The following is a 16294-nucleotide window of genomic DNA, read 5'->3' on the forward strand; positions in this document are numbered from 1 at the left end:
ATAAATATATAATAATATATAATAAATAGTAATAAATTATAATGATGATGATGAATACATTTGAAATTATGATTCTTACGAGTTGAAATAAATTGAAATAGTGATGATACTTGTGTGAGTACATAAAAATAATGATAATAAACATTATCCTATACTATTTGTGTTTAGCCCCATAATAATAATTCATAGTGTGAATATAAAAATTAATAAAATATGCCCATTGAAATACAATTCTAAATCAATTGATTATCAAAAAATCTAATGAATAAAAAATAAGTGATTAAATTAAATAGAATAAAATGAGATTAAAACTAGAGTGATTAGAAAAGATACAACTCCGAACTAACAAAAAATAAATAAATGACCATGTGCAGAAAAATAATGGTTGTGATACTTAATTGAATTAATCATGATGCATGTGCTGAAATTAATGTGAAGTGCAAATGTGCTGGATCACCAGCTCAAAGAAGTAGTAGATTGGATGGACGTGATGTATATATGATCAAAACACCGTGTCATAGTTGAAAAGAGTGGTGCAAATTAGATGTAGTTTATGATCTTGCATACCTTGAGTATTCTCCAGAGTGGATCTCTCCCAAGCCTGCGTGCTACACTGCCCGCAGTTGTGGTAATTTTATGTGCCTCCAGCTACAGATGGAAAACATTGCTGTGTAAAGTCATGCTGTGATCTGCATTCACAACTGATCATTACAAGTCAATTGGCCACATGGTTCGGTGGCCATATTGAATTGTCAGTTGTAAAAACAGGCCCCATCCAAAAATCGATATGGCCACTGCAAGCGAATGGTATTTACATAGTGTTATTATTGTTATGGCTTTTTTTTTTTTTCAAAAGCCTGTAATAAGCGCACTGTTACTAAAAAAAGCATGCAACTTGGTCCAATGGTAGAGCTCTATGCTATGACTAATGTTTTGCATCATAGAGGTCATAGGTCACATTCTCTGGCAGTCATCTTGTTTTTGGGACTGATATTCAGCTCCATATTCAAACATCTGTTTTTCAGAAACTATTAAAGCTACAGAAGTACAAATCCCTGTGTAACGTCATGCTATGATCTGCACTCAGAATTGATCATTACGGCGGACATATTGAATTGTGTCAAATTCTACAAATATGCCTATTATTTTGATGCTCTTTTTTTCAAATGCCAATTATAACCACACTGTTATTTAAAAACTCATGAAATTTGGCACAATAGTAGAGAACTGTGCTGTGTTTAATCTTTGGTAACCTAAAGGTCATAGCATGGTTTGGCAGACCTATAGCCAGACCCGGCGCTACCGTAAGGCAGCTCAAATGGCCGCCTGAGGGCGCTGAAGGGTGAGGGCGGAATAATCCGAGGGGGTAAGTGGCCGCCGCTGCGGTATGGGGCCCCGAGCTTTGACCCCTGTGAGATGGACCCCGCCCCTTGGTTCCCTCTGCTGTGCCTGTGCCGCTGCGTGCAACTGTGGAACCAGTGTGGCTGTACCTGCCGTCTGACAGCCATGAAATGTTTCCTCTGGGGACTCGGTAGGTGAGTTTGTTGTCTCTCTCCCCCCTCTGTCTCCCGGTCTTGAGCTGCATTGTGTTCGTGGTTTTTTAAAATATTTTTACTTCTCTCCCTCTTCGTCTCCTGGTCCTAAGCTGCAGCATGTGTGTGTTGTTTTTTTAACCCCCCCCCCCCCCCCTTTGTCTCCAGGTCCTGAGCTGCAGTGTTTGTGTGTGTTTTTTTTAAATTTCTCCCCACTATGGTCCCAAGTCACATCAGTATGAGGCCCCATTCACACTAGTGCAATTGTGGATCAGTGCAGTTTCCGCGCTGATCCGGAAACCACTGATTTCAAAAGGGAGATTTTGGTAGTTGTTTTCTCATCTGAATTTTTATTGAGCAGAAGAAAAATGATAGCAGTGATAGCATAGATTTTGGTAGTTTTTAATTGCGTTTCAGCGCTAAAACGCAATAAAAAATGCCCCAAACCGTGCACGGTTCCATTGAAAGCTGTATGGAAACCGCACTAATCAGCGTCTCAAAAAAGGGTCAGGGGGCAGTTCGGATCACACTGAGCCACACGGTCGCACGAACCGCCCCTGTGTGGACGGGGCCTTAATGGAGTGTGTGTCCAGTGGTGGATCCATGGGGGGGAAGGCAAAAGAGCAATTGCCCCCCACAAGAAAATGAATGCACCCTCCACCGCTCTTAGGGCCGCCATCAGGGGGGTATGGCCGATACGCATGTGAGGGGCCCAGGCAGCCTGGGGGGCCTGGGCTACTTACATGGGTATTGGCCGTACCAGGGGCAGCATGGCAGAGTTGATAGGGGAGGAGGTGGAGAAGGCCGGGCCACAGCAGCGGGAGATAAGAGGAGCTCGGAGGAGGTGCAGGGAAAGGGACCCTGACCAGCCCACCTGAGACCCTGCAGAACCCACCATAGAGAGTCTCGGATGGGCTGCACTGGATCTATGGTGTGCTCTGCAGGGTCACTCTCAGGTGGGCTGTGTGGGGGGTCTCGGCTATGTGTGGGGTTTATGGTGGGCTCTGCAGGATCTCAAGTGGGCTTTGTCTCCACGGTCATCGGCCATTTTGAATTTGGAAAAAAATCAGTATAATTCATGAAATTATGTTCAGTTGTAGAGGTCTATAGAGAGATGCTGACTCAGACTTGACATATAGTTTAGCAGCCATATTGGATTATGCAATATTCTACAAACATTGTTATCACTGAAACCGTATGTCATGCAAAATTTTGCACACATCTCCACAGCCACCTCCTCTACTAAATTTGGTCATAGCAAGAGAATATCAACATCAATATGGCCGACTCAAGCCAATCACATTTAACATGTGATTGCGCAAATGTGTATTTATATCACTACTGAACTATCTTAAAATCTGACACATAGAATTACTCAGCAAGATACGTGCAAATTTAATATACACTGAGTGGCCAGATTTTTATGACCACCTGACGTTTGTAGGCAAATTAGCTATAATTTTGCGCTGAAGTTGCTAGAGGGCCAGACCATTATAAATAGGGAAGCAAGTTGTTTACCACGACAGTAGAAGTGATTTTTTTCTGAAGATATGGGTAAACAACGCGATTTAACAGCCTTTGAACGTGGGATGATTGTTGGCGCTCGGAGCCATGGAGCGAGTATCAGCAAAACAGCAGAATTTGTTAAATGTTCAAGAGCAGCTGTTGTTAAAGTGTTTAAAGACTGAACTGTCAGCCGAAAATCTGGGTCTGAACGTGCGAATTGTGGCCGTCAGCGACTAGTCAATGTTAGGGCAGAACGGAGAGTGGCAAGACTGGTACAAGACAACAGAAGGGCAACAGTGCAGTGTCAGATTCCTCGCATCACCTTTCAACATCTCGTGGAGTCACGAGGCGGCCCAACGAAGTCATCTCGTGGAGTCATCTCGTGGCCCAACGAAGTACTGATGGGGTGGTCATAATAATCTGGCCACTCAGTGTAGATGTGAATAGTCGGCGGCCAATTTTGAATTTGGAAAAATATTACAATTCATAAAAACGTATGTCGTTTTACAGGTCTATTATGGATACATAACTTCTCGTACTATAACCAAACGCTAATGTTTGGCAACCTTTATTGCAGCTTGCAGCTATATTTGAAGATTGATCTCAGTTTTCTATTAATCATCATTTTTGTATAAGTTTTTGACTGCTGCAAAATTCAGGAAAGGTGTCTTCCATGAAATGTTTTGTATTTTTTTCTGTATATCATAAAAAATATAGGCAACATATTTATTAAAGCATTCTATCAAGGGAAAGCCACATATGTCCTTGAAAAACAGCATGAAAATCATTGTGGCATGCAAGGCAGCTAAAGATTAAGTAAACTGGCACACACCAAAACTGTAAAACAGGAATACAATTGCACTTACATGGGTGTCTGTGTTGTAACCCTAAGATTTTTTTTTTCTGCCCAACAAACAGTTTAATGATGAAAAAAGACTCATGGTCTTTCATCAGAACTTGCAAGACATCATTGAAGATCAGCTGAGCCTTGCATCTATCCACTACATGAGGTCACATTATCAGGAGGCAATAGATATATACAAAAGGATATTGCTAGAAAACAGGTATGCATTAAATGTGCAATTTTATTTGCATGGATGAATAAATATTTTGGAATGCTTGTTTCTTGAATTTGTCTTTTGCAAACAAGGAAGTACATTCCTTAACCCATTTAATGCCATTCTGTATAAATACAATTATATATCCCTAGAACACCCTTTGCTGTAATCTGATTTGTTGAACTTTTAAACAAGTTGGATACTACTTGCTACTGTAAAACACTTGTAATTTTGTGATTAAAATACTAAGTTTCCTGCCCCACTCGCTAATAATAATAAATAATAACGATTCTGTAATTGAGTATGTGACCTGTGCTGACAGAGTAATTATCCATTGTAAACTCTGTTTCACTGGCCACAGTAGAATGCTAGATCAGTGTTTTTTTTTTAGTTTAGATAAGTAATTTTACTGTTACCTTTTATAAAATCTCCTTGACAGGTTAAGGCGAATTTGTAGTCGACGATAGGTCTTCTTTAACCCTTTTTTTTGTTGCACGCTGATTCCTATTTTGCACCACAGGTGGCAAAAACAGTTTTGGTATTTGATCAAACTACATTGCAGCCTTGAAAGTTTTAAAAAGATCCCCTTAAAAACATGCATTATAGAATTAAAAGCTAGCACTGTTACTTTGTGCAAATACGCTAAATGTGATTATCACACACAAACACAACACAATCTCCCAAATTTTTGATATTAGCAATAAAAAATTATACAACTGCAAACTACAATAAAAAGCATTTATGCATGCATTTAAAATGTGTTTGTTGAACTACAAAATTGTAAAATGAGCAACTCACAGTAAAAAAAACAAAACTTGTACTGCTTAATTTTGTTATTTGTAATAATACAGTGGTCCTAAAATTATTATTAAACCTCTAAGACATGTTGGGATACCCAATATGTGTACTGTAAAAAGTATCATGTTCATCTGCATGTCCTAATTGTGTGTACAATATGAATGTATAGGTGTGTTTTGTGTCCTTGGTGACCTATAACATATTCTTATCTATTACTGCCCAATCAGACAATAGCTGGATGTGTTTTATTTGATCAAGTGTGTTATCTTACTATAGCAGATCATGGTGTAGAAGACAAACGTTTTTTTTTTTTTTTTTAAACAGGAAGTCATATAGTGATTTCCAACTACAGTGGTTGGTTGTTAGACACTCTTCTAATATATGTGAGCTGATTCACCAAGCTGCAGTATCATTTAAGAAATGCTAAATGATGATTTAGGCATGCTAAAATGGCTTCTTAACCAATATTATTGTATGCAGTTCTAGCATTCCTTTATGCCAATTATAGCAATGTATAAGTACATGGGTAGAAAAGGCAAAATGTGTTGTTACAATGATACCTTTACGTGGCTTACTATAAATATTACAAAGTATGAGCTTTACCTGAAGGTCCTTCTTCAGGTATTCAGGACTTGAAGAAGTCGCTTTAGCGTATTAAAAGATTGTATTCTTTAATATTTTTAGTAACACTTTTTTGCCTTCTCTACCTTTTTTGTATTCAATCCTGGCCAACCCGATGGATGTACAGCAAAAAAGGTGTCCCTCGAAAGTATATTTAAAGTTGTTGGCAACTATACATTTTCTCTCTCATCCATTGAGGGACACAGGAATTCTAGAACATTCAGGTTATACTACCACCTTCAGGAGAATTGGACATTTAAAAACAAAGAAACTTTAGGTGTAGCCCTGGGTATAACCCCTCTCTTGACCAACATGCTTAATTCTTTTTGCTAGTGTCTCAGGTGGATGGATGTTTTTTTCTACAGCCTCACTTAATCTAAAGTGTTCTTCTAGCAACCTTTTCCATCAATATTTAACAACTGACAGGGGGGATATCAGCTGCAGGTGAAATCCCCCCCTCCCCCCCTTCCAAGCAGCTCTCTCCCCGCAGTCTTTTCATTGTTGGATCTCACTGTAACTGAACCCTGCCAGACTTTACCTTCACAGGGTGAGCCTGGAAGTGATTTTTGGGGACTGCGTTTCACTGGGGTGCTTTTTAGAATTGGATCTGGTCTATTCACTATAGAGTGATCTTCGGGTACAGAGCCATGGCTTTGGCTTGCATAGTCTCTGCAGGCCCACACTCATGTGAGTAAGTCGTTCAGGCTCTGCATTTTTGGGCACTTCCTCTGGCTTATTAGTCTTGCTCGCTACATGCTGTTCCCCTGTTCCCACCAGCTGGCCATGGAAGAGATCAATAGGCTAGAGCACTAATGCAATTTCACTGGGTGGAGTGGCACTCCCCACTGCTGCCCTTGCTACAGAGCCGCATGGAACACAGGTCTTCAGTTTGTTCCTGCAGCCACACATGGTCATCTTCAGCTTGCTTGACTGGCTGGCCTTAAGCTTTACTGCCAGCTTTCTAGCTGCCCAGGTTCTATAAGTAACTTGGCTTTGCCTCCTTCCTTAAACCAGTATGTGGTCAGGCCCGGATTTCCCACAAGGCCACAAGGGCGCATAGGGGTGGCAGCAGTGTAGAGTCCCCCCGACGCCCGGAACATACAGCGCCGGGCGGGTAAGTTGCCTTGTGAGGAATCTGCTCGTACATTAATCCCCCCCTCCCCCCCTTCCAAGCAGCTCTCTCCCCGCAGTCTTTTCATTGTTGGATCTCACTGTAACTGAACCCTGCCAGACTTTACCTTCACAGGGTGAGCCTGGAAGTGATTTTTGGGGACTGCGTTTCACTGGGGTGCTTTTTAGAATTGGATCTGGTCTATTCACTATAGAGTGATCTTCGGGTACAGAGCCATGGCTTTGGCTTGCATAGTCTCTGCAGGCCCACACTCATGTGAGTAAGTCGTTCAGGCTCTGCATTTTTGGGCACTTCCTCTGGCTTATTAGTCTTGCTCGCTACATGCTGTTCCCCTGTTCCCACCAGCTGGCCATGGAAGAGATCAATAGGCTAGAGCACTAATGCAATTTCACTGGGTGGAGTGGCACTCCCCACTGCTGCCCTTGCTACAGAGCCGCATGGAACACAGGTCTTCAGTTTGTTCCTGCAGCCACACATGGTCATCTTCAGCTTGCTTGACTGGCTGGCCTTAAGCTTTACTGCCAGCTTTCTAGCTGCCCAGGTTCTATAAGTAACTTGGCTTTGCCTCCTTCCTTAAACCAGTATGTGGTCAGGCCCGGATTTCCCACAAGGCCACAAGGGCGCATAGGGGTGGCAGCAGTGTAGAGTCCCCCCGACGCCCGGAACATACAGCGCCGGGCGGGTAAGTTGCCTTGTGAGGAATCTGCTCGTACATTTACAGGTGATCGCGGCGATGTCGCCACAATCACTTGTAAAATCTGTGCAGCCTGTTCGTCCCCCCCTCACTTACCTCTCTCCTCTGGTTCCGGCCGCCGAGTCTCTCCTCACTTGCCGTCGATGTGGGGAGCAGAGCGGCAGGGTTAAAAGTAACACTGCCGCTCCGTGTAGACTGTAGACCGTGAGAGGGGAGAGCTGTGCTCTTCCCGTCTCACCTGTCACAGGAGTTCCAGCACAGTTCTGTGCTAGAACTCCTGTATTGGAGGTGACAGGGTCAATAAAGAGAACCTGTCACCTCCAAATGCTATCACACAGGGGCTTGTTAGCTAGCTCCTGTGTGATAGCAATAAAGTTAAGTGAAAAAAATAAGAAGAAATAATAATTAAATACAAATAAATAAAAAGGTGATTAAAAAGTAAAACATAATAAGAAAAAAATTATTAAAAAATAAATAAACAATAATAAGATTTAAAAAAATTAAAAAGTAAACGATAAGCTAAAAATGTAAAAAAGTAAAAAAATAAATAAAATTAAAAAAGTGATAAAGAAAGAAACAATAAAAATAAAACTAACCCTGCGCCCCTGCAATCCGGTTGCCAGGAGGGGGGCGCATAGCAGAACCTGGCCTTGGGGCGGCAGGGGTAGTAAATCCGGCCCTGTATGTGGTCAATCGATTTGTCAACCTAGACATAGAGGGGGATAGTACGGCAGTTACTGGTGATCGGAGTGCTCCCTTACTCCATCAGGCATTACTCAATTATGCAGGGATTCAAGTCTTAGATTACCAAACTGGTTTTTGAATCTGAGCAAAGAGGTCAGAAACATGCTACCGCTCCTTCCCCAGCATTGTCTGTATCAGACATGCCTGTTGCTTTGGCTGCTTCAAGTCAGTCTTTTTCTTAACCTCTCTATGACTTTTGAGTCTGTACTGGCTCTAAGTGAGGAGCTCTTCCTTGGGGAGTAGCAAGCAATACCCATTACCCTTAAGTGGAGAGAGATTGTCTCATTTTCAGTGATGCAGTGCGCACTACCCTGAAGCTAGAGCGATAAGCCTGTCATGCCTATGAGCTCAGTTTCTGGTCTTGGCTCTTGCAAGCCTTCCAAGAAGTCAATGACCTTTCCCCATCCCCTTCTGTTTGATATGTTTTTGTAGGAACAATGAAAGCACCCTAAAAAGCTCTTTCCCACTCCCATACACATTGTGCATCTCTGTACCCACTCAGTAAGGAGTTTGTTAAGAAATGGTCTGTCCTTCGGAGGCAGGCCTTAGAGTAATGGGGTAATGCTTGATGGCACTGTATGAATACTTGTTTATAAAGGGAACATTGTTTTACGTGCTTCATCCACCATGTATATGTTTATGGATAGACTGTTCTGGCTGTGATCAACCACAGTGTGGTATGCTTATGACTTTGAAGTGATAACGTTTGTTTTACAAATGTAAAAATTGCTGTAAATTTTATTTAAAAAAAAAAGAAATGGTCTGTCCCTGTGATTAATCCAGCCTGAACAAGGTGACCACCATACCAATGGAGGAAACTCATTCCAGGGCCATGTTTTCTGTTTCCCGTGCTCCCTTGCATCCAGTTCTGCCTGTAGTTTTGCCATGTCAAACCCTTATTGACTGGTCTAAGTCTTTTAGTCAAATAAAGTTTTATTCGTATTAAACAGGGTAAAAACATGTAACATACATAGCATATTTTCAGGGTACATACGGGTATACAGGCAAGTCGGTCCACAGGACCTATTACACTCAAATGACTCCTTATGGGAGAGGAATCTTCCAGTTATAGTAACCAACGAGGAGCTTAGAGCGATAAAAAGCATATGATCATCTGCCACTGCGGTGTGCCGTGTGGCTCCGTATACCTCATTAAACGTAGAGAGGAGGGGAGGGGGGGGGAAACAGATCAGTGGACGCGAGACAAGACAAAACAAGGACAACACAATACAAATACAGACAATGGTATGGTACGAGGACGACCAGGTTGCTCGTGACGGTGGGTGGGGACCACAAGTAGGTTCCAGTGTAGTGCCGATAAGCGTGCGTTCGATCAGGGGTACGTGCCGTCCCAAGAACATCTAAAACAGACAAGACTACATACAAACACAACAGGGGGGACAGGACAAGGAACACGAGGGAAAACAACCATAACAAATAAAGAAATGGCTCGCAAATGGTCTAAGTCTTTTAAACGGAACTTGATCGATGCTGGCATGGACCACCAGATCATCGATCATGTGGTCCAAATGGCCATGGCCCTCCCTTTTAGCTTTGATGGGGAACTGAAGGTTTTCCGGTCCTGTGTCTCTCGTCAGTTCCATGTCATTGCATATGCACAGGGCACCTTTGCTGAAGTACTGGACACCAAAACAAATCTGCAAGAAAGCACTTGCTCCACATGCCCTTCGAAGGAATGTGTCTCTTCAGAGCTGCGGTGGATGGGATCAAAGATGCTTCCGGGGGTAAAAGTACCCACCAGCTTAAGAAGAACCAGGATATGGCTTGTAGGTCGTCTCCATCCTTGCCATCTCAAAAGCGTTCCTTTCACTACAATATGCCCTCGGTCCCAACCTTGAGGTTCCCCACGGCTGGCTTCTTATCCACCCATAAAGTCTGGCCCTCCAAGTCTATCTCTGACTCTTCTGTGATTTTGAGTCAAACTGGATCTGCAGCCCCTGTTGTCATTTCAGATTTAGAATCCCAACAGTCAGGAAAGGCTTTTGGGTCACCTCAATCTTACTGCAGTTTACTTGGATATACAATGGGTTGTTTCAAACCTTATTAATGCAGTACATATCATCCTGCATTTGGATGATAAGCATGCTGTTATAAACTGTGGGTCTTTTAGAGCTCCCATAGCTGCAAAGACCTTTCCGCTACATCCCCTGGTTTGAGGATTTCCTCTATGTGGACTAGAAGCACCCTAAACTGTCCTGGGCCCTACCTCAGACAGATTTACAAAAGTAGTTGGGACTAATTCCCACGGTTCCTTACCCTAGAAGGGTCCTGACCCCTTAGTATACTTCAAGGACCCTTGAAGTTGTTGTCAGCACCTGACCTTAGGTATGTCCTAGTCCCTTTTCTTGGCATCCCCTTTGTGGGAAGCTGAGGTGACATTCCTTGATAAGGGTCAGTTTCCCAGACTCTGATAGTCAGAATTCTCTAGAAAGGCCCAGCTCCTGCAAGTTTCCACCAGTTGGGACCTTAGAGATGTCTGTTGTTGGTAACTATCGGTCACCAATGAGTGAAGCTGACCAGCTTAGATGCTTAGTAAAGCACTCTGCACCCTCTGGGTTAGTGGGACATCAGAGTTCCTTAACCCCCCCTTGGTATCTGGGAGTCTGGACTTAAAGAGCAATCTAAAAAATGACCCGTTGCAGTGGGGGCTACTGCAACGGGTAATTTTTTAGATTGCTCTTTAAGCAGGGTTAACTGGTTGTTTTGGTCTAGGAACTCAAACAAAATATGTTCACCTTATCCTCAGTCCCGTCTGGCTGCTAAATCAGTCCCCACAGCCTCTTCTTCCCTGGGCTCCAGCGGTTTAAGCCCCACAAACTTAATCATGTCTAATGCAGATCCATTCGCCTGCAATAAATGTGAGGACATCGAGGGACATAACACAGCCGGAGCGGAAAGGGAGAGAGGTGAGTACTCAGCACTGCAGGACCAAGGATCATCTGAGAATATCTTGTGTATTTCGGCCCCTATACCAAAATGAGCAGTTAACCCTTGCAGTGTGGTGGTAGCCCCACTGCAAGGGTTAAGCTTTTAAATACCGGGAGTTCCTCTTTAAAGAAGTATTGGGAGAGTAAAATGTACTCTTCCCAATACTTAGAGCTGGCGTGTGACACTGCAGCTGTCACACACCAGCTCTATAGATCTAGAACTGAGGGATCACGATCCACTAATCACTCAGTTCATGGTCTTCTCCCTGCACAGAGTGGTGACTGACAGTTGTTCCTACAGTACTCACTGGTGTGACAGACATGAGAAAGGGCAGGCACTGGCTCTAGAGAGGCACAGCCAGCTGTCAATCAGGCAGTGGGGTTGTTTCCAACAATATTCTCAGGATCCTTCCTAGCTTCAACGTGGCTCTGCGCTGTCAGTATATATGGGGCAGTAGCCCGCTTAATGCGGAGTTTGGGTCACAGAAGTACATTTGTAAATTTACTCCTGTGACCCAAAAGAAAAATAAAGCCAAAAAAAGGTTTGCTTCTGTTTTAAAATAAAACATGCAGTTGGTCATTAAGTATCTAATGGTCTCTGATATTAACCCCTTAGTCTCTTAAGGCTTCTGTGGTGTTTTTTTTTAACCCATCATGGGAGGACTCCTGTCTGAGGGCTGTCCTCATGTTTGGGAATTGAGTTCAGTTCCCGCAAGCAGACTTTGTTTCTTTATGTGGTCTTATTCTAGGTTCCATGACCTGGACTCCTTTAGACTTCACTTTGGGGCTGTAAGACCTTCACCTATAGCATAGCTTGGGAATTCCCCCTGTGACCGGGCGAGTGACCTAGTCCCTACGCTGGAGGACATTGAGGATATTACTTTTAACCACACAGTTCCCTTTAGAGACACCATTTTTGCCTTCTCTTCATTCTATAATCTGCATTTTATGAGGGAAAGAGATTTGTGGACTTATGTGTGCTTTATCTCCTGCTGGAGGTCTTCATGTTTCCTTAGATTGTCAGCAGACAACTTATGTTGCAACCCCGCTGCAGACTCACCATGGGAGATCTCGCACATCTGAGAGTCATTGTGGGTTTGGATTATCTGGAGTCGGGCCCCTCCTACTGTGACTGATATGCACCCTTTATGGGAAGTTCCACCAAATATCTTCCCTGCTCCTGTCATTAATCTGGCGATTGTTCTTAGTTCTCTGGCTAAGGTTCCTTCCCCTCGCTACAAGGCTGTGGATGCATCGTTGGATCGAGGAAGATCAGAGGACTTTTATTTCCGTGTCCTGGATCAGATATACAGACCATGCAGGGGATTTTTTCCTGTTCGGTTCCAGTAACACTGCTGGATATCCATGTGAACAGGTCTGCTCATCCTATATTTTTTGTTTTGCTGTACCAGAATGGGGTAGTTGTCTTCCCACTTCTGTCTGTGTTGGTGGGGGGTATTTCTTGCACCCTTTTTCTTAGTCAGGGCTGTCTCCAACTCCATAGGTCCTTGACCATCCCTTTGGGGTATTATGTTGATTAGTTTTGTTTTGTTTTTTTATATTGATTATGTCAAACAAGAGGAAGTGGAATGGCAAAGGATCAGACCAGGCAAGATCTTCTTTGCAGCAGGTTTATATATAACAGCTGCAGCTAAGAACAGGCATTACCAAGTAAAAAAATCATCTGAGAATATCTGGTGTATTTCGGCCCCTATACCAAAATGAGCAGTTAACCCTTGCAGTGTGGTGGTAGCCCCACTGCAAGGGTTAAGCTTTTAAATACCGGGAGTTCCTCTTTAAAGAAGTATTGGGAGAGTAAAATGTACTCTTCCCAATACTTAGAGCTGGCGTGTGACACTGCAGCTGTCACACACCAGCTCTATAGATCTAGAACTGAGGGATCACGATCCACTAATCACTCAGTTCATGGTCTTCTCCCTGCACAGAGTGGTGACTGACAGTTGTTCCTACAGTACTCACTGGTGTGACAGACATGAGAAAGGGCAGGCACTGGCTCTAGAGAGGCACAGCCAGCTGTCAATCAGGCAGTGGGGTTGTTTCCAACAATATTCTCAGGATCCTTCCTAGCTTCAACGTGGCTCTGCGCTGTCAGTATATATGGGGCAGTAGCCCGCTTAATGCGGAGTTTGGGTCACAGAAGTACATTTGTAAATTTACTCCTGTGACCCAAAAGAAAAATAAAGCCAAAAAAAGGTTTGCTTCTGTTTTAAAATAAAACATGCAGTTGGTCATTAAGTATCTAATGGTCTCTGATATTAACCCCTTAGTCTCTTAAGGCTTCTGTGGTGTTTTTTTTTAACCCATCATGGGAGGACTCCTGTCTGAGGGCTGTCCTCATGTTTGGGAATTGAGTTCAGTTCCCGCAAGCAGACTTTGTTTCTTTATGTGGTCTTATTCTAGGTTCCATGACCTGGACTCCTTTAGACTTCACTTTGGGGCTGTAAGACCTTCACCTATAGCATAGCTTGGGAATTCCCCCTGTGACCGGGCGAGTGACCTAGTCCCTACGCTGGAGGACATTGAGGATATTACTTTTAACCACACAGTTCCCTTTAGAGACACCATTTTTGCCTTCTCTTCATTCTATAATCTGCATTTTATGAGGGAAAGAGATTTGTGGACTTATGTGTGCTTTATCTCCTGCTGGAGGTCTTCATGTTTCCTTAGATTGTCAGCAGACAACTTATGTTGCAACCCCGCTGCAGACTCACCATGGGAGATCTCGCACATCTGAGAGTCATTGTGGGTTTGGATTATCTGGAGTCGGGCCCCTCCTACTGTGACTGATATGCACCCTTTATGGGAAGTTCCACCAAATATCTTCCCTGCTCCTGTCATTAATCTGGCGATTGTTCTTAGTTCTCTGGCTAAGGTTCCTTCCCCTCGCTACAAGGCTGTGGATGCATCGTTGGATCGAGGAAGATCAGAGGACTTTTATTTCCGTGTCCTGGATCAGATATACAGACCATGCAGGGGATTTTTTCCTGTTCGGTTCCAGTAACACTGCTGGATATCCATGTGAACAGGTCTGCTCATCCTATATTTTTTGTTTTGCTGTACCAGAATGGGGTAGTTGTCTTCCCACTTCTGTCTGTGTTGGTGGGGGGTATTTCTTGCACCCTTTTTCTTAGTCAGGGCTGTCTCCAACTCCATAGGTCCTTGACCATCCCTTTGGGGTATTATGTTGATTAGTTTTGTTTTGTTTTTTTATATTGATTATGTCAAACAAGAGGAAGTGGAATGGCAAAGGATCAGACCAGGCAAGATCTTCTTTGCAGCAGGTTTATATATAACAGCTGCAGCTAAGAACAGGCATTACCAAGTAAAAAAAAACAGAGGCTCGTAGGCCCCTTATTATAGGAAATTTTACAATACAGCCATCGTCTGTGACGAGAGGACGGTGGAGCCCGACGAGCAGCTTCCCGACCGGCCGTTGTAATTACACGGCCGGCCGGGAGCTTACATTCAAGCGATCGAGCGTTTCTAGAGACGCTCGATCGCTTGTATTAGCAGCTGTCACTGCTGTTGCCAGTCCCGAGTCCGGGACGGCTCTGTGACAGGAGATCAAAGGGAGTTCAGTACACAAACTCCCTTTGATCTCCTCTCAGTCCCCGAATGCAGGAAGTGATTTATATTACATCACTTCCTGCATTCAGTGTCACTCTCCAGCTACAGAAGCTGATGAAGCAGATTTCTGCTTCATCAGCTTCTCTGGGGGTCCCTAGGTGACATTAGGGGTCTTGGAAACCGCTGATGTCTCCATAAAGAGGACCTGTCATGTAAATTGGCTATCACATAGGGGGTTTCTTAGCCCCCCATGTAATAGCAATAAAGTTGTGTGAAAAAAAAAGTAATACAAAAGTTAAAGAATCATTAAAAAAATTAAAAAAGAAAACATTTTTTTTAAGTCCCCGCCCCCCACATACACACGCAGATATGCGTCGGGTGCGCCTACGTGCGAAAACGACGATTACGTCTATTGTGCCGCACATGTTACATATCGCCACAAACGTCGGAGTGAGAGCAATAATTTTAGAGCCATTAATCACTAATAACACTAAACTGATGAGCAGTAAAAACGTTTAATCGTCGCCTATGGGCGTTTTTTGCGATTTTGCAGGCGCACGCAATTTTAAGGCTTGACATGTTTGGTGTCTATTTACCCGACATGACCCCGTCTTTTATGTTTTACTAAAAATATGGGTAAGAAGAATAAATGTTTTATAACATAACGTAGGGAAACTTTTTTTTTTTTTTTTTTTTTTTACTTTTATGGTACTTTTTTCATTATATAGTTAAAAAAAAATAACACCCCCCAGTGGTGATTATATACCTCCAAAATAAAGCTCGATCTGTCCCCAAAAAAATGTTAACTTAAATTGCAAGGCTACAGTCCGGTCATGCTGAAAATTTTCAAGCCCTGGCCATAGGTGTTACAATATCATTGGCTGCCAAGGCCTACCTCACTTCAACTAGCCTTAAATATAACATTCGTTAGACATCATGTCTCCTAAATTGTTCTAGACCCTTCTATCCAAGCCAAAGCATATAGACAGGACACATGCTAAGTGTGTCTCGTATGCTCTTAGGGTACATATGTTTGTATAAAGCTGCTCAACTTCTATAACAAAATAACTTTAACTATTCCATAATAATAATGTATAGGCTAACTAATATCAACATGACGTGTATAAGTTAATATCAAAATTCCACTACAGACCGGCTGGTCTTCTCTCGTGTACCTTTTGTCCAATTTTCCCTTAGGGATCTGTTTTGAGACTGAATATTTTCCCTTTGTTGACCCCTCTTGTTGTTGGTCTGTTCTCCCACTTCTGGTTCAGATTTGGGCTTTGGTTCTTTTGTTTGTTGCAGATGGCTCCTGGTTCTATCTTAGATCCTTCAGTGGCTGTTTCCCACCCTTTGGTTGGACTGCTTACCTACTACCAGTAGGTGTCATGCTAGAGCCTGAAGTACATGTTTTCTGCAGAGTGATTTACTGTAACCTCTGTAATTTGATAGCCTACCATTTAGGTCTAATATTCATACAGGAATGGCACAGCCCCCTCTAACAGCTGTGGCCCAGGTTTTCTTCGTAAACCTGGCCATGCACTGATAGATTTTTGCTTGAATGTACTGTACAATCTTGTCAAAACATTCGATAGTGTCATCAGCTTTACACAGAGGCAATGAGCAATTGAAAATACAGCTTGGTAGGATCTGCAAATTACATTTGCTTGAAG

The 16294-nt window shown here is 43.0% G+C and overlaps 1 protein-coding gene across 1 annotated transcript in view; it reads left to right on the forward strand.

Annotated features, from left to right (window-relative positions):
- Window positions 1-16294, forward strand: part of TTC26 (tetratricopeptide repeat domain 26) — a 336565-nt gene that overhangs the window by 114331 nt on the left and 205940 nt on the right. Inside the window, exon 6 of the mRNA XM_018567770.1 lies at window positions 3957-4102. Coding sequence (XP_018423272.1) covers window positions 3957-4102 — 146 coding nt within the window. The remainder of the gene's footprint in view (window positions 1-3956; window positions 4103-16294) is intronic.

Source organism: Nanorana parkeri, unplaced genomic scaffold (genome assembly GCF_000935625.1).
Source record: "Nanorana parkeri isolate BGI_ZX_2015 unplaced genomic scaffold, ASM93562v1 scaffold1090, whole genome shotgun sequence".
Classification (NCBI taxonomy): domain Eukaryota; kingdom Metazoa; phylum Chordata; class Amphibia; order Anura; family Dicroglossidae; genus Nanorana; species Nanorana parkeri.